The sequence below is a fragment of the Oncorhynchus kisutch genome, linkage group LG7 (genome assembly GCF_002021735.2).
Source record: "Oncorhynchus kisutch isolate 150728-3 linkage group LG7, Okis_V2, whole genome shotgun sequence".
Taxonomy (NCBI): domain Eukaryota; kingdom Metazoa; phylum Chordata; class Actinopteri; order Salmoniformes; family Salmonidae; genus Oncorhynchus; species Oncorhynchus kisutch.
This window is the reverse complement of record NC_034180.2, coordinates 43979598-43998411: the sequence shown is the minus strand read 5'-3', so window position 1 is coordinate 43998411 and position 18814 is coordinate 43979598. Positions and strand designations below refer to the sequence as shown.

At 48.2% G+C, this 18814-nt stretch overlaps 1 protein-coding gene across 6 annotated transcripts in view; it reads left to right on the top strand.

Moving 5' to 3' along the window:
• LOC109894648 (probable E3 ubiquitin-protein ligase RNF144A-A) overlaps positions 1-17797 on the top strand; it is an 83044-nt gene extending 65247 nt beyond the window's left edge. For 3 of the 6 annotated variants that reach the window (XM_031829156.1, XM_031829154.1, XM_031829155.1), the window contains one exon: positions 17362-17797. In XM_031829156.1, coding sequence (XP_031685016.1) covers positions 17362-17718 — 357 coding nt within the window. In that variant the 3' untranslated portion in view covers positions 17719-17797. Of the gene's footprint in view, positions 1-6470; positions 10280-17361 lie in introns of those variants that run through there. The other 3 variants (XM_031829160.1, XM_031829157.1, XM_031829159.1) reach the window with 1 other exon arrangement.
• The last annotated feature ends 1017 nt before the right edge of the window (positions 17798-18814 follow it).

The window sequence follows — 18814 nt, the reverse complement described above, 5'->3', positions numbered from 1 at the left end:
CCTCTCTCTCCCTCCTCTCTACTTTCTCTCTACTCTCTCTCCCTCCTCTCTACTTTCTCTCCCTCCTCTCTACTTTCCCCTCCCCTCTCTCTCCCTCCTCTCTACTTTCTCTCCCCCTCTCTCTCCCTCCTCTCTACTTTCTCTCCTCCCCTCTCTCTCCCTCCTCTCTACTTTCTCTCCTCCCCTCTCTCTCCCTCCTCTCTACTTCTCTCCCTCCTCTCTACTTTCTCTCCCTCCTCTCTACTTTCTCTCCTCCCCTCTACCCCTCTCCCCCTCTCTCTCCCTCCTCTCTACCCCTCTCCCCCTCTCTCTCTCTCCCTCCTCTCTACTTTCTCTCCTCCCCTCTCTCCTCCCTCCTCTCTACTTTCTCTCCTCCCCTCTCTCTCCCTCCTCTCTACTTTCTCTCCTCCCCTCTCCCCCTCTCTCTCCTCTCTACTTTCTCTCCTCCCCTCTCCCCCTCTCTCTCCTCTCTACTTTCTCTCCTCCCCTCCCTCTCCCTCCTCTCTACTTCTCTCCTCCCCTCTCTCCCTCCTCTCTACTTTCTCTCCTCCCCTCTCTCCCTCCTCTCTACTTTCTCTCCTCCCCTCTCCCCCTCTCCTTTCTCTCCTCCCCTCTCCCCCTCTCTTTCTCTCCTCCCCTCTCTACCCCTCTCTCTCCCTCTACTTTCTCTCCTCCCCTCTCTCCCTCTACTTTCTCTCCTCCCCTCTCCCCCTCTACTTTCTCTCCTCCCCTCTCCCCTCTCCTTTCTCTCCTCCCCTCTCCCCCCTCTCCTTTCTCTCCTCCCCTCTCTCCCTCCTCTCTACTTTCTCTCCCTCCTCTCTACTTTCTCTCCTCCCCTCTACCCCCTCTCCCCTCTCTCTCCCTCCTCTCTACCCCTCTCCCCCCTCTCCTCTTCCCTCCTCTCTACTTTCTCTCCTCCCCTCTCTCTCCCTCCTCTCTACTTTCTCTCCTCCCCTCTCCCCTCTCTCTCCTCTCCTACTTTCTCTCCTCCCCTCTCCCCCTCTCTCTCCTCTCTACTTTCTCTCCTCTCCCCCTCTCTCTCCTCTCTACTTTCTCTCCTCCCCTCTCTCCCTCCTCTCTACTTTCTCTCCTCCCCTCTCTCCCTCCTCTCTACTTTCTCTCCTCCCCTCTCCCCCTCTCCTTTCTCTCCTCCCCTCTCCCCCTCTCTTTCTCTCCTCCCCTCTCTAACCCCTCTCTCTCCCTCTACTTTCTCTCCTCCCCTCTCCCCCTCTACTTTCTCTCCTCCCCTCTCTCCTCCCCTCTCTCTCCCTCCTCTCTACTTTCTCTCCTCCCCTCTCCCCCTCTCTCTCCTCTCTACTTTCTCTCCTCCCCTCTCCCCCTCTCTCTCCTCTCTACTTTCTCTCCTCCCTCCCTCCTCTCCCTCCTCTCTACTTTCTCTCCTCCCCTCTCTCCCTCCTCTCTACTTTCTCTCCTCCCCTCTCTCCCTCCTCTCTACTTTCTCTCCTCCCCTCTCCCCCTCTCCTTTCTCTCCTCCCCTCTCCCCCTCTCTTTCTCTCCTCCCTCTCTACCCCTCTCTCTCCCTCTACTTTCTCTCCTCCCCTCTCTCCCTCTACTTTCTCTCCTCCCCTCTCCCCCTCTACTTTCTCTCCTCCCCTCTCCCCCTCTCCTTTCTCTCCTCCCCTCTCCCCCTCTCCTTTCTCTCCTCCCCTCTCTCCCTCCTCTCTACTTTCTCTCCCTCCTCTCTACTTTCTCTCCTCCCCTCTACCCCTCTCCCCCTCTCTCTCCCTCCTCTCTACCCCTCTCCCCCTCTCTCTCCCTCCTCTCTACTTTCTCTCCTCCCTCTCTCTCCCTCCTCTCTACTTTCTCTCTCCCCCTCTCCCCCTCTCTCTCCTCTCTACTTTCTCTCCTCCCCTCTCCCCCTCTCTCTCCTCTCTACTTTCTCTCCTCTCCCCCTCTCTCTCCTCTCTACTTTCTCTCCTCCCCTCTCTCCCTCCTCTCTACTTTCTCTCCTCCCCTCTCTCCCTCCTCTCTACTTTCTCTCCTCCCCTCTCCCCTCTCCTTTCTCTCCTCCCCTCTCCCCCTCTCTTTCTCTCCTCCCCTCTCTACCCCTCTCTCTCCCTCTACTTTCTCTCCTCCCCTCTCCCCCTCTACTTTCTCTCCTCCCCTCTCCCCCTCTCCTTTCTCTCCTCCCCTCTCCCCCTCTCCTTTCTCTCCTCCCCTCTCTCCCTCCTCTCTACTTTCTCTCCTCCCCTCTCTCCCTCCTCTCTACTTTCTCTCCTCCCCTCTCCCCTCTCTCTCCCTCCTCTCCTTTCTCTCCTCCCCTCTACCCCTCTCCCCCTCTCTCTCCCTCCTCTCTACTTTCTCTCCTCTCTACTTTCTCTCCTCCCCTCCCTCTCCCTCCTCTCTACTTTCTCTCCTCCCCTCCTCCTCTCTACTTTCTCCCCTCCCCTCCTCTCTCCCTCCTCTCTACTTTCTCTCCTCCCCTCTACCCCTCTCTCCCTCCTCTCTACTTTCTCTCCCCCTCTCTCTCCCTCCTCTCTACTTTCTCTCCCCCTCTCTCTCCCTCCTCTCTACTTTCTCTCCCCCCTCTCTCTCCCTCCTCTCTACTTTCTCTCCCCTCCTCTCTACTTTCTCTCCCCCTCCTCTCTCCTCCTCTCTACTTTCTCTCCCCCCTCTCTCTCCCTCCTCTCTACTTTCTCTCCCCCTCTCTCTCCCTCCTCTCTACTTTCTCTCCCCCCTCTCTCTCCCTCCTCTCTACTTTCTCCTTCCTCCCCTCTCTCTCCCTCCTCTCTACTTTCTCTCCCCCTCTCTCTCCCTCCTCTCTACTTTCTCTCCCCCCTCTCTCTCCCTCCTCTCACTTTCTCTCCCCCTCTCTCTCCCTCCTCTCTACTTTCCTCTCCTCCCCTCTCTCTCCCTCCTCTCTACTTTCTCTCCTCCCCTCTCTCTCCCTCCTCTCTACTTTCTCTCCCTCCTCTCTACCCCCCCTCCTCTCTACTTTCTCTCCCTCCTCTCTACCCCTCTCCCCCTCTCTCTCCCTCCTCTCTACCCCTCTCCCCCTCTCTCTCCCTCCTCTCTACTTTCTCTCCTCCCCTCTCTCTCCCTCCTCTCTACTTTCTCTCCTCTCCTCTCTCTCCCTCCTCTCTACTTTCTCTCCTCCCCTCTCTCTCCCTCCTCTCTACTTTCTCTCCTCCCCTCTCTCTCCCTCCTCTCTACTTTCTCTCCTCCCCTCTCCCCTCTCTCCCCTCTTCTCCCTCTCTCCCCTCCTCTCTACTTTCTCTCCCCTCCTCTCTACTTTCTCTCCCCCTTTCTCTCCCTCCTCTCTACTTTCTCTCCCCCTCTCTCTCCCTCCTCTCTACTTTCTCTCCCCTCTCTCTCCCTCCTCTCTACTTTCTCTCCCCCTCTCTCTCCCTCCTCTCTACTTTCTCTCCCCCTCTCTCTCCCTCCTCTCTACTTTCTCTCCCCCTCTCTCTCCCTCCTCTCTACTTTCTCTCCTCCCCTCTCTCTCCCTCCTCTCTACTTTCTCTCCTCCCCTCTCTCTCCCTCCTCTCTACTTTCTCTCCCTCCTCTCTACCCTCTCCCCCTCCTCTCTACCCCTCTCCCCCTCTCTCTCCCTCCTCTCTACCCCTCTCCCCCTCTCTCTCCCTCCTCTCTACCCCTCTCCCCCTCTCTCTCCCTCCTCTCTACTTTCTCTCCTCCCCTCTCTCTCCCTCCTCTCTACTTTCTCTCCTCCCTCTCTCTCCCTCCTCTCTACTTTCTCTCCTCCCCTCTCCCCCTCTCTCTCCCTCCTCTCTACTTTCTCTCCTCCCCTCCCTCTCCCTCCTCTCTACTTTCTCTCCTCCCCTCCCTCTCCCTCCTCTCTACTTTCTCTCCTCCCCTCCCTCTCCCTCCTCTCTACTTTCTCTCCTCCCCTCCCTCTCCCTCCTCTCTACTTTCTCTCCTCCCCTCCCTCTCCCTCCTCTCTACTTTCTCTCCTCCCTCCCTCTCCCTCCTCTCTACTTTCTCTCCTCCCCTCTCTCTCCCTCCTCTCTACTTTCTCTCCCTCCTCTCTACCCCTCTCCCCTCTCTCTCCCTCCTCTCTACCCTCTCCCCTCTCTCTCCTCCTCTCTACCCCTCTCCCCTCTCTCCCCTCCTCTCTACTTCTCCTCCCCTCTCTCTCCCTCCTCTCTACTTTCTCTCCTCCCCTCTCTCTCCCTCCTCTCTACTTTCTCTCCTCCCCTCTCTCTCCCTCCTCTCTACTTTCTCTCCTCCCCTCTCTCTCCTCCTCTCTACTTTCTCTCCTCCCCTCTCCCCCCTTCTCTTCTCCCTTCTCTCTCTTCACTTTCTCTCCTCCCCTCTCCCCTCTCCCCTCCTCTCTACTTTCTCTCCTCCCCTCCCTCTCGCCTCCTCTCTACTTTCTCTCCTCCCTCCTCTCCCTCCTCTCTACTTTCTCTCCTCCCCTCTCTCTCCCTCCTCTCTACTTTCTCTCCTCCTCTCTACCCCTCTCCCCTCTCTCTCCCTCCTCTCTACCCTCTCCCCCTCTCTCTCCCCTCTCTACCCTCTCTCCCCTCTCTCTCCTCTCTCTACCCCTCTCCCCTCTCTCTCCTCCTCTCTACCCCTCTCCCCCTCTCTCTCCCTCCTCTCTACTTTCTCTCCTCCCCTCTCTCTCCTCCTCTCTACTTTCTCTCCTCCCCTCTCTCTCCCTCCTCTCTAACTTTCTCTCCTCCCCTCTCTTCTCCCTCCTCTCTACTTTCTCTCCTCCTCTCTCTCCCTCCTCTCTACTTTCTCTCCTCCCCTCTCTCTCCCTCCTCTCTACTTTCTCTCCTCCCCTCTCTCTCCCTCCTCTCTACTTTCTCTCCTCCTCCCCCTCTCTCTCCCTCCTCTCTACTTTCTCTCCTCCCCTCTCCCCCTCTCTCCCTCCTCTCTACTTTCTCTCCTCCCCTCTCCCCCTCTCTCTCCCTCCTCTCTACTTCTCTCTCCTCCCTCTCTCCCTCCCTCTCCCCTCTCCTCCCTCCTCTCTACTTTCTCTCCTCCCCCTCTCCCTCTCTACTTCTCTCCTCCCCTCCCTCTCCCTCCTCTCTACTTCTCTCCTCCCCTCCCTCTCCCTCCTCTCTACTTTCTCTCCTCCCTCCCTCTCCCTCCTCTCTACTTTCTCTCCTCCCCTCCCTCTCCCTCCTCTCTACTTTCTCTCCTCCCCTCCCTCTCCCTCCTCTCTACTTTCTCTCCTCCCCTCCCTCTCCCTCCTCTCTACTTTCTCTCCTCCCCTCCCTCTCCCTCCTCTCTACTTTCTCTCCTCCCCTCCCTCTCCCTCCTCTCTACTTTCTCTCCTCCCCTCCCTCTCCCTCCTCTCTACTTTCTCTCCTCCCCTCCCTCTCCCTCCTCTCTACTTTCTCTCCTCCCCTCCCTCTCCCTCCTCTCTACTTTCTCTCCTCCCCTCCCTCTCCCTCCTCTCTACTTTCTCTCCTCCCCTCCCTCTCCCTCCTCTCTACTTTCTCTCCTCCCCTCCCTCTCCCTCCTCTCTACTTTCTCTCCTCCCCTCCCTCTCCCTCCTCTCTACTTTCTCTCCTCCCCTCCCTCTCCCTCCTCTCTACTTTCTCTCCTCCCCTCCCTCTCCCTCCTCTCTACTTTCTCTCCTCCCCTCCCTCTCCCTCCTCTCTACTTTCTCTCCTCCCCTCCCTCTCCCTCCTCTCTACTTTCTCTCCTCCCCTCCCTCTCCCTCCTCTCTACTTTCTCTCCTCCCCTCCCTCTCTCCTCTCTACTTTCTCTCCTCCCTCCCTCCTCTCTACTTTCTCTCCTCCCCTCCCTCTCCCTCCTCTCTACTTTCTCTCCTCCCCTCCCTCTCCCTCCTCTCTACTTTCTCTCCTCCCCTCCCTCTCCCTCCTCTCTACTTTCTCTCCTCCCCTCCCTCTCCCTCCTCTCTACTTTCTCTCCTCCCCTCCCTCTCCCTCCTCTCTACTTTCTCTCCTCCCCTCCCTCTCCCTCCTCTCTACTTTCTCTCCTCTCCCTCCTCTCTACTTTCTCTCCTCCCCTCCCTCTCCCTCCTCTCTACTTTCTCTCCTCCCCTCTCCCCCTCTCCTTTCTACTTTCTCTCCTCCCCTCTCCCCCTCTACTTTCTCTCCTCCCCTCCCTCTCCCTCCTCTCTACTTTCTCTCCTCCCCTCCCTCTCCCTCCTCTCTACTTTCTCTCCTCTCCCTCTCTCTACTTTCTCTCCTCCCCTCTCTCCCTCCTCTCTACTTTCTCTCCTCCCCCCTCTCCCTCCTCTCTACTTTCTCTCCTCCCCTCTCTCCCTCCTCTCTACTTTCTCTCCTCTCCCCCTCTCTACTTTCTCTCCTCCCCTCTCTACCCCTCTCTCTCCCTCTACTTTCTCTCCTCCCCTCTCTCCCTCTACTTTCTCTCCTCCCCCCTCTCCTTTCTCTCCTCCCCTCTCCCCCTCTCTACTTTCTCTCCTCCCCTCTCTACCCCTCTCTACCCCTCACTCTCCCTCTACTTTCTCTCCTCCCCTCTCTTCTTTCTCTTGCTCTCACTCTCTCCAGGTGGTGGGGATCTTCGCTGGCTTTGGCCTGCTCCTGCTGGTGGCCTCTCCCTTCCTCCTCCTGGCCACACCATTCATCCTCTGCTGCAAGTGCAAGTGCAGCAAAGGAGATGATGACCCCTTTCCCACCTAAACCCCACCCCACCAACACAGGCGGGTGAAGAGTCCGCCCCCCCCTCCACCGCCACTGACCATTTTTTCCCCTTTTTTTCCTCTATTGCCTCCTTCCAACCTTGGAGTGCTGCTTTATTTAATGGGACTTGGGCCTAGCCACTTCCCAATCCATCACTCCACAGTGTCATGGTGGGAGTGGAGAAGGAGGAGTTGACCCCATGCCCACTGGCCTGGTAGACGAGGTCAAAGGTCACAGGTCAGACTTTGAGGAGGACAATGATGCCCCTCTGTGTGGATTTGGGGGCTTGTGAAAGTATACTGTAGCAGGGCCACTCTGAGGCCTCGGCTGTGCTTCAGGCAGTACAAGACAGAGGAGGGTGTTTTATCAAGATGAAGGATAAACACATTAGGATGTCAGGGTTGGGCTCAATTCTAATTGAAGGCAGTCCATTTAGGAATTAAACAAAAAATAAATAATTGATCAAATTGCATTTATTTAAAATTACTTCTCAGTAAACTTAACTGTAAATGTTTTATTTCAGAATTCAAAATTTCAAATCACTTCCATGAATTGACTGCCTTCAATTTGAGTTGAGCCTCCCTGTTCTAGATCCTCTCCTTGGGACATTTTCATGCAGGAACAGCTTGAATCGGAGGACCTTTCACTTGAACTCACTTTAGTCAAGTTTTGTTCATTTGTCAAACACAAAGCTCCCTCCCCCCACTGTCTGTGTAGCTGTCAACATACAGGAAGTAGCACTGGAGTTACGTGATGACCCGTTTGTCACTTTAAGGACCGGGGCGGGAGTTGGGACGTTTTCTCTCTCTCTCCCCTGTACAGCACGTTCTCTTGTTGATGTCAGTGTTTTTGTAATCTTTCGCTCTGTTCCAACTATCAGCAAGAAAGTATTAATTTTACAAACTGGATTTGAACTCTTGTGTCTACAGGTATTTGTGACGGTGTCCCAAACTCACTCTCACGTCCCAATAAGATAATCATGGGCCTGTATTCACACAGTCTCAGAGTAGGACTGCTGATCTAGGAAAGACCAAACGAATCCTAGGTTAGCATTCTTACTCTGAAACACTTTGTGAATACAGGCCCTGAACCTTAGTGTCGTCATCCACACAGACGGAAACAAACCATTTGGAATCAACAGAAGCGACTTCTGTTGTCAAATGGAATACCTGAATATAGATGTCCTGCCGTTTTCATTCCGAGTTCCTCTGAACCCAGATAATCATATTGCTTAGCCAAATAGAACAAATGGTTTGAAATCAATTAGAAAAGTAGCCAAAAAGCCACCTTTAGTTTCCTGAAGAAAAGAAAACATGGCTTTTGTCCAGTTCCGTCCTTGTGAAAGCACACTTAAATAATGCATTTGTTTAATGCATCACAATCAGTCATTAAAACCTGTTTATTGTCAGGTAGAACATAAGAGATGAATTCATGTCTCTCTGATACAAAGATGTCTCTTCATATCCATATCACATTGATGTTGGTCATATATATCCAACTACTGTAATGAACAATAATCCTATACAAATGTTTTTTGTTGTGTGAACTAGTGGAAAACTTGCATATGTTAGTGGTATGGTTGTCAATGTTTTCATTGGGAGAAAGTCGAGAGCTCACTCTCTCTACATGCAGCTAACCTTTGCAGGGCTATCAAAATGTCAAGAACTTCACTAGACTGTTTTGGACACCCGAAAGCTGCTCTACACATCACTGTATCTATGCAAGTTCGTGCGTTTCCAATCTTACTAGGTCTTGCTAATAGTGTGGTCATATCAAGTGGTCCAGTATGTTATACCAGATTCCCTGTGTCATCTCTTCATACGGTAGTGTTTTACAACAAGGGGGTTGACTTGCACCAGATGTAACATGGGTTTGATTTGACCTATCTGGGAAGCCATATATTAGTTAATCAGTGTCATTTGTCCTCATGTTGTTCCATTAGACTGTGTGGTGAGGATGCATGTAGCTACACCGTTTCTCACTCAAACACATTTAAAAGGGCAATCTGCTGCATCCATTTTTTGACATTTAAATTCATAATATATAGCCATTGATTCATGAAGAATATAACGGTCTCATGAGCTTAGTTCAACTGTATAAACCCATTAGAAACTAAACTATAAGCTTGTTTTACTCATTTGTAAACACTAATAATTCTATAGCCTCAAAATGGTTAACTATAGTTTTGATATTTAATGGATGGTCAGTCCTTGCATCCATAGCTGTTTTATGAATTTCTACATCTACTGTTTACCAAAACATTGGCAGGGTGCCCACTCTTTTTATTGCTTGAACTGAAGATTGACCCTAAACTCAAGAGATGAGTCAATATTATTCCGTCCGTCACTTAGCTACTTTGGAACACATACAGAATACTGAGAAACTCTTCAGAAGTCCCTGATTTTTAATGTTGCTCTCCTCGTAGCATTCAAATAGGGGCTATGGCAGTTAATGGAACTATCATCAGCAATCACCTTACCTCATGGTAGCCATTCCTTTAAAAACAAAGATAACGTTAGCCTAAATGTTTGAATACCTCGCCTGTAGCCTCATTTTCTTCTAACCCTTAATGCATCAAAGCCTGTTTCAACTGAACATGTGGATCACTGAGCTGACCATGTCTTTGTATGACAATCGTGCCAAGAAGGTCTCGTGTGTGGCAATAGTGAAATTGAATGGTGTAGAGTGAATAGTTTGAAGCGTCTAAGAATTTTTCAAATAAAATCTGCGATCTTGTTTCCGTATGGTGTGGGTGTTATGTTGGAGGTTGAGCCTTAGAATACTCTATGGTGTGACGTGTACTATTGTTTTGGTTTTCAAGATGTAGTATGTTCATTAAATACTGTAGTCTTTCTGGAATTGATGAGTTTTTTGAATGGGTTTGGAGATCAGAAGAAATGTAGACGCTATTTCCAGATTTCCTCAACTCGGAGACTTGGAAGGATGGCATTGCAGGACTATAGGAAATGTAACACTCAACTTGTTTCCACTTCTCTTATCATCCATTTGGTATAGTTGGGATGTTGAGCTGAGAAGAAATATTGAATATTTGTCCTCTGACTCAACTGATTTTAGGTTGCTGGCTTTTCATATGGTTTCACAGTATCTACCAATCAAACTCCAAGGACTCATTCAGTTATTGGTGTCATCTGGTATCATTCAGCAGTAAAGGGCCAAAAACGGTACATTTAAACACCGTTCACCTTGAGGTGATGCCATGCATGTTGCACAATTATTTTCTAAGATTTGATACTTCTATTGCTTTGTCCACATTTCTACTGAGATGTATGTAGGTTGTCCAAAAAATTCCATTGCTCTTGTTTTTAAAATGCATGTTGTACTCTACCACTACTATGCGTTTTAAGAACCCATACTATGCCTCATTTTAGGGACTGAAACAAGTCCTTCCATTTCTGTCATGACATACTCTATCCTGGCTTTTGAAGTTTGCCTTTTACACTTAAGACACTGTACGTAGGTTGCCTTTGTGTTATACTTGTTCTGTTGGCTTTGATGCAGTTCATCTTACTTTCAACTATTTTCAACTTTTCAAAAGATGGAACCTTTTTAAATTGGCATGTGTGGATGTCCTTCGATAAACCAACATTGTACTTCTCCCATGTATCTACAGTTTCACGAACACTGTGACATGGAATAAATGTGGTTGTTTTTTGTGACTCGTGTCTCCTTTGAACATAAATGCGTCAAGCATATTCACATTGTCTGATTCACAGTATGGTCATCCAGAATCGTACTGGTCCTTTTCAGCAACTATGGGGGATGTGTAAGCAGACCAGTACAACTTGATTTGGTTTGGCCGTATGATGTGAATAAGGGAATACGTTGAGCACAATGTTGAAAGCGGTATTTTCAACTTCTTTTCAACCAAAAAGTTTTATTTTCAACGTCTTTTGCTCATAGGGAAGTTCTCACTAGTCCTCATCGGTCCCAGGAACATGCCTGGTGTAAGTGTGCCCACTGGTGTTGAAAGATGGATGGTACGTTTGTCTTCGTCAAACACAATAGGATATTTTCATTCCAATCGGCTCTCGGGTCATGTTAAATCTCACTGAAAAGAGATGTGCAAATGAATTTAACAACCTCCGTCAGTATGTTGGTCTTATTTGAAGGGAGACCTATCCAGTAAACCTTGGCTTTTCCAGTGGTACACATTACTTATTGTATGGATCTTATGTTCCTTCTAGGAGAAACATAAAATAATACACATGTGCATTGAGACATTCAATCAAATCTATTCATAGTGTTGCTGCTAACCTTCCCCTCTGCCAGTTCTTGGCTTTGCACTGTGACAGGTTCTCAGAATAAGCCAAGTGTACCTATAATCAGAATAGTCAACATTAATTTCCTGGCACCAGCTCATGAATAAAAGTTGTAGCATTCATATCAATTAAGTATGTTTGTATGGTACCATTTGCAATGTTTTGGTCTCAAGGTATTGTATAGCTTTTGGGTTAAATGCATATAGAGTTGAATGTATGGAGGCTGTAAAAACTACAGGAAACTATAGAGTACAGTGACTTGTGAAAGTATTCACCTCTTTCTTCGAAGCAAAAACTGCTCCAGCTCCTTCAAGTTGGATGGGTTCCGTTGGTGTACAGCAATGTTTAAATCCTACCACAGATTCTCAATTGAATTGAGGTCTGGGCTTTGACTAGGCCATTCCAAGACATTTAAATGTTTCCCCTTAAACCACTCAAGTGTTGCTTTAGCAGTATGCTTAGGGTCATTGTCCTGCTGGAAGGTGAACCGCTGTCCCAGTCTCAAATCTCTGGAAGAATGAAACAGGTTTCCCTCAAGAATTTCCCTGTATTTAGCCCCATCCATTTCTTCAATTCTGACCAGTTTCCCTGCCAATAGAAAATCATCCCCACAGCATGATGCTGCCACCACCATGCTTCACTGTGGGAATGGTGTCTCAGGGTGATGAGGTGTTGGATTTGCACCATACATAACCTTTTCCTTGATGACCAAAAAGCAGAATTTTAGTCTCATCTGACCAGAGTACCTTCTTCCATATGTTTGGGGAGTCTCCCACATGTCTTTTGGCAAACACCAAACGTGTTTGCTTATTTTTTTCCTGTCCTCTTGTCTGTAAAGCCCAGCTCTGTAGAGTGCATGGCTTAAAGTGGTCATGTGGACAGATACTCCAATCTCCGCTGTGGAGCTTTGCAGCTCCTTCAGTGTTATCTTTCGTCTCTTTGTTGCCTCTGATTTAATGCCCTCCTTGTCTGGTCCTTGAGATTTGGTGGGCGGCCCTCTCTTGGCAGGTTTGTTGTGGTGCCATATTCATTAAATGTTTTATAATGGAGTTAATGGTGCTCTGTGGGATGTTCAAAGTTTAGGATATTTTTTTATAACCCGACCCTGATATGTACTTCTCCGCAACTTTGTCCCTGACCTGTTTGGAGAGCTCATTGGTTTTCATGGTGCCGCTTGCATATATATACACATATGTGGGTGTATATGTATATCTGTGTGTGTGAGTATATGTACACACACACACATAATTTAAGTGTACCTATGATGAAAATTACAGGCCTCTCTCATCTTTTTAAGTGGGAGAACTTAAAAAGAGAACTGGTAGCTGACTAAATACTTTTTTGCCCCACTGTATGTATACGTGTATGTATGTTTGTGTGCGTCTATTTAAAAAAAATATGTGTATAAGTGTGTGTGTGTGTGTGTGTGTGTGTGTATACGCTGCTCAAAAAAAAAGGGAACACTTAAATAACACCCTAGATCTGAATGAATGAAATATTCTTATTAAATACTTTTTTCTTTACATAATTTGTGTGATTTTGTTGTCAGCACATTCAACTATCAATGGAAATCAAATGTATCAACCCATGGAGGTCTGGATTTGGAGTCATACTCAAAATTAAAGTGGAAAACCACACTACAGGCTGATCCAACTTTGATATAATTTCCTTAAAACAAGTCTAAATGAGACTCCGTAGTGTGTGTGGCCTCCACGTGCCTGTATGAACTCCCTACAACGCCTGGGCATGCTCCTGATGAGGTGGCGGATGGTCTCCTGAGGGATCTCCTCCCAGATCTGGACTAAAGCATCCGCCAACTCCTGGACAGTCTGTGGTGCAATGTGGTGTTGGTGGATGGAGCGAGACATGATGTCCCAGATGTGCTCAATTGGATTCAGTTCTGGGGAACAGGAGGGCCAGTCCATAGCATCAATGCCTTCCTCTTGCAGGAACTGCTGACACACTCCAGCCACATGAGGTCTAGCATTGTCTTGCATTAGGAGGAACCCAGGGCCAACCGCACCAGCATATTGTCTCACAAGGGGTCTGAGGATCTCATCTCGGTACCTAATGGCAGTCAGGCTACCTCTGGCGAGCACATGGAGTGCTGTGCGGCCCCCCCAAAAAATGCCACCCCACACCATGACTGACCCACCGCCAAACGGATCATGCTTGAGGATGTTGCAGGCAACAGAACGTTCTCCTCAGCGTCTCCAGACTCTGTCACGTGCTCAGTGTGAACCTGCTTTCATCTGTGAAGAGCACAGGGCGCCAGTGGCGAATTTGCCAATCTTGGTGTTCTCTGGCAAATGCCAAACGTCCTGCACGGTGTTGGGCTGTAAGCACAACCCCCACCTGTGGACGTCGGGCCCTCATACCACCATCATGGATCCTGTTTCTGACCGTTTGAGCAGACACATGCACATTGGATGAGCTGCACTACCTGAGCCACTTGTGTGGGTTGTAGACTCCGTCTTATGCTACCACTAGAGTGAAAGCACCGCCAGCATTCAAAAGTGACCAAACCATCAGCCAGGAAGCATAGGCACTGAGAAGTGGTCTATGGTCACCACCTGCAGAACTACTCCTTTATTGGGGGTGTCTTGCTAATTGCCTATAATTTCCCACCTGTTGTCTATTCCATTTGCACAACAGCATGTGAAATGTATTGTCAATCAGTGTTGCTTCCTAAGTGGACAGTTTGATTTCACAGAAGTGTGATTGTGTTGTTTAAGTGTTTCCTTTATTTTTTGAGCAGTGTATATGATTGTGTGTGTGTATATACAGTGGGGAGAACAAGTATTTGATACTCTGCCGATTTTGCAGGTTTTCCTACTTACAAAGCATGTAGAGGTCTGTAATTTATCATAGGTGCACTTCAACTGTAAGAGATGGAATCTAAAACAAACATCCAGAAAATCACATTGTATGATTTTTAAGTAAATCCTTTGCATTTTATTGCATGACATAAGTATTTGATTGATTTGATTTAATTCCGGCTCTCACAGACCTGTTAGTTTTTCTTTAAGAAGCCCTCCTGTTCTCCACTCATTACCTGTATTAACTGCACCTGTTTGAACTTGTTACCTGTATAAAAGACACCTATCCACACACTCAATCAAACAGACTCCAACCTCTCCACAATGGCCAAGACCAGGGATAAAATTGTAGACCTGCACAAGGCTGGGATGGGCTACAGGACAATAGGCAAGAAGCTTGGTGAAAAGGCAACAACTGTTGGCACAATTATTAGAAAATGGAAGAAGTTCATGATGACGGTCAATCGCTCTGGGGCTCCATGCAAGATCTCACCTCGTGGGGCATCAATGATCATGAGGAAGGTGAGGAATCAGCCCAGAACTACACGGCAGGACCTGGTCAATGACCTGAAGAGAGCTGGGACCACAGTCTCAAAGAAAACCATTAGTAACACACTACACCGTCATGGATTAAAATCCTGCAGCGCATGCAAGGTCCCCCTGCAGTAGATGGTATAGAGTACAGTATATACATATGAGATGAGTAATGTTGGGTATGAAAACATTATATGAAGTGGCATTGTTTAAAGTGGCTAGTGATACATTACATCAAGATTGCAAGATGTAGTAGCTGGTCTAGCGTACAGTATATACATTTGAGATGAGTAATGTAGGGTATGAAAACATTATATGAAGTGCCATTGTTTAAAGTGGCTAGTGATACATTACATCAAGATTGCAAGATGTAGTAGCTGGTCTAGCGTACAGTATATACATATGAAATTAGTAATGTAGGGTATGTAAACATATAATATAAAGTGGCTAGTGATACATTTATTACATCAATTTTTCCATTATTAAAGTGGCTGGAGTTGAGTCAGTATGTTGGCAGCAGCCACTCAATGTTAGTGGTGGCTGTTTAGCAGTCTGATGGCCTTGAGATGGAAGCTGTTTTTCAGTCTCTCGGTCCCCGCTTTGATGCACCTGTACTGACCTCGCCTTCTGGATGATAGCGGGGTGAACAGGTAGTGGCTCGGGTGGTTGTTGTCCTTGATGATCGGGTGGTGTAGGTGTCCTGGAGAGCAGGGGGTTTGCACCTGGTGATTCGTTGTGCAGACCTTAGTACCCTCAGGAGATCCTTCCGGTTATGGGCAGAGCAGCTGCCGTACCAGGCGGTGATACAGCCAGACAGGATGCTCTCTATTGTGCATCTGTAAAAGTTTGTGTGTGTTTTTGGTGACATGCCGAATTTCTTCAGCCTCCTGAGGTTGAAGAGGCGCTGCTGCGCCTTCTTCACCACACTGTCTGTGTGGGTGGACCATTTCAGTTTGTCCGTGATGTGTACGCCGAAAAACTTAAAACTCTCCATCTCCACTACTGTCCCGTCAATGTAGATGGGGGCTGCTCCCTCTGCTGTTTCCTGAAGTCCACGATCATCTCATTTGTTTTGTTGACATTGTGTGTGAGGCTATTTTCCTGACACCACACTCCGGAGGGCCCTCACTTCCTTCCTGTAGGCCGTCTCGTCATTGTTGGTAATTAAGCCTACCACTGTAGTGTCATCTGCAAACTTGATTGAGTTGGAGGCGTGCATGGCCACGCAGTCGTGGGTGAACAAAGAGTACAGGAGAGGGCTGAGAACGCACCCTTGTGGGGCCCCAGTGTTGAGGATCAGCGGGGTGGAGATGTTGTTACCTACCCTCACCACCTGGGGGCGGCCCATCAGGAAGTCCAGGACCCAGTTGCACAGGGCGGGGTCGAGACCCAGGGTCTCGAGCTTGATGACGAGTTTGGAGGGTACTATGGTGTTAAATGCTGAGCTGTAATCGATGAACAGCATTCTTAAATAGGTATTCCTCTTGTCCAGATGGGTTAGGGCAGTGTGATGGTGACTGTGTCATCTGTGGACCTATTGGGGCGGTAAGCAAATTGGAGTGGGTCTAGGGTGTCAGGTAGGGTGGAGGTGATATGGTCCTTGACTAGTCTCTCAAAGCACTTCATGATGACAGAAGTGAGTGCTACAGGGCGGTAGTCATTTAGTTCAGTTACCTTAGCTTTCTTGGGAACAGGAACAATGGTGGCCCTCTTGAAGCATGTGGAGACAGCAGACTGGGATAAGGATTGATTGAATATGTCTGTAAACACACCAGCCAGCTGGTCTGCACATGCTCTGAGGACGCGGCTGGGCCTGCAGCCTTGCGAGGGTTAACACGTTTAAATGTTTTACTCACGTTGGCTACAGTGAAGGAGAGCCCGCAGGTTTTTTTAACTGGCCAGGTCAGTGGCATTGTATTGTCCTCAAAGCAAGCAAAAAAAATTTGTTTAGTCTGTCTGGGAGCAAGGCATCGTGATCCGCGACGGGGATGGATTTTATTTTGTAGTCCGTGATTGACTGTAGACCCTGCCACATACCTCTCATGTCTGAGCCGTTGAATTGCGACTCCACTTTGTCTCTGTACTGACACTTAGCTTGTTTGATTGCCTTTAGGAGGGAATAGCTGCACTGTTTGTATTCGGTCATGTGTCCGGTCACCTTGCCCTGATTAAAAGCAGTGGTTTGCAAGTTCAGTATTGCGCGAATGCTGCCATCAACCCATGGTTTCTGGTTTGGGAATGTCTTAATAGCCGCTGTGGGTACAACATCACCGATGCACTTGTTAATAAACTCGCACACTGAATCAGCGTGTTCGCCGCAATGCGGAACATATCGCAGTCCACGTGATCAAATCTTGAAGCGTGGAATCCGATTGGTCGGACCAGCGTTGAACAGACCTGAGCTCGGGAGCTTCTTGTTTCAGTTTCTGTCTATAGGCTGGGAGCAACAAAATGGAGTCGTGGTCAGCTTTTCCGAAGGGAGGGAGGGGGAGGGCCTTATATGCGTCGCAGAAGTTAGAATAACAGTGGTCTAGGGTTTTGCCAGCCCTGGTAGCACAATCGATATGCTGATAGAATTTGGGGAGCCTTGTTTTCAGATTAGCCTTGTTAAAATCTCCGGCTATGTATTTGTGTGTGTGTGTGTATGTATGTGTATGTATGTATGTCTGTCTGTCTGTCTGTCTGTATATTCTGGGATCATGTGACACTTAAATTGCACACAGGTGGAGTTTTTTTAAACTAATTATGTGACTTCTGAAGGTAATTGTCTACACCAGATCTTATTTAGGGGCTTCATTGCAAAGGGGGTGAATACATTTTTTTTTTAAACATGTCATTTTTTTCATTTCACTTCACCAATTTTGACTTTTTTTGTATGTCCATTAAATTAAAATATTTCAATTACAGGTTGTAATGCAACAAAATAGGAAAAACACCAAGGGGGTGAATACTTTTGCAAGGCACTGTATGTGCTCACTAAAGCTATTGAAAAGCCTTCTGCATCAATCTTTACTTCTCTTCACACATTGTAGCCCTGTCAAACCAACACCTGCTCTTCAGCTCTTTGTTAATCACTCTCTCGTTCTCTCTCTCCCCCTCTCTCATTGTGCTTCCATTTCCTGCCAGATGTGGGTCTGGGAGTGTCAAGCAGACGAGCCTGAAATGAAAGCGCTAACGCCAAATAACAACCCAGTGATATATCATCCCCCAGCAGCTGTTCTCTGTTTGGAAGGTCTCCGCCAATCGCAGGGTCCGGCCGCAGGAAGCACCATCTGTGGGCTCCATGGCGACAGGGTTCCGGGTGCTGAGGCTGATGGGTTATCTGGAGCGAATGAAGTGAGGAGAGGAAGCCAGAGCCAGGCCCTCACACCTGTACTGTATGGTACACAGAGTCCGAACATCACAGGTGTGGGCCGCTGGGCCGCAGGGCTGGGTTTACCCACTGCTCTGCCAAGGCCTTCCTCTGCTCTCTCCTGTACTTAATCTTTGGTGTAAAGAGAGGTTACTTCTTTGTCCTTGTGTCTTTCTGTGAAAAGTTCCTCTAATAAAATGCTGTACTGTCTCTAGAGTGAACCTACATAGTAATTGGAATGTGCTAATTTACAGGCAGGTAGGTTCCTAAGGTCTTAATTTGTTTTTAAAATATTTTTATGTACACACATATATGTACTTAACCCAAACCTCTTCATATCCATGATAGATTTTACACTGAGTAAACAAAACATTAAGGACACCTGCTCTTTCCCATGACATAGACTGACCAGGTGAATCCAGGTGAAAGCTATGATCCCTTATTGATGTCACTTGTTAAATCCACTTCAATCAGTGTAGATGAAGGGGAGGAGGCAGGTTAAACTCAATATTAGGGGAAGTGTCCTTTAATGTTTGGTACACTCAGTGTATATTACCTTAGATATGATGCTCTTCAGAACCTGCCTGTTCTCTCAGAGGTCCTCTTCCATGGTTTGTAACAGATTGCTAGGAGATGGGACTGGGAAGCAGCTGTAGACCTGGCTGTGTAGGGACTGGACTGGAATGGTGATGGTATGATGTTGGAATTTCTCATCTTCTCCAAGTTGCGACTTGAAAGGGTAGCCCTTAAAATGTCTTGAAAGCGATTTGATATTGTAAAACAGGCCCCAGGTGCTGCCCAGCTGGTATTGGAGTGAGCCCATCTCAGAGATTTGAACCCTATGAGCAAAGCTTTGATTGGAAAATAATGCAAGCAAAGAGCTCCTTTTTGGTCGTCAGTGGCACTGATGTTAGAACTTGAGATAAGAATGTCACATTGAATGGTAGTTAATTGTCAACCCATGTTCAGGCAATGTGTTTGTCAGTGATGACTGATTTGAATATGCCAATGAATGATTTACATGAAATGTAATGGGTAAGTAATACACTGTATTAAAATGTCTTTCTCCCTCAACTAAAGTCTGTCAGAATAACACAGATGACAGTTTATTAGTTGATTACTTACTCAGGCCTTAACTTCATGTACAGTTTCTGTTTCAGGGCCTTCAGGATTCAAGGGGGTGAGAAAGCACAACTTAACTTTTGCAATGCAAGTAGTTCATCATTT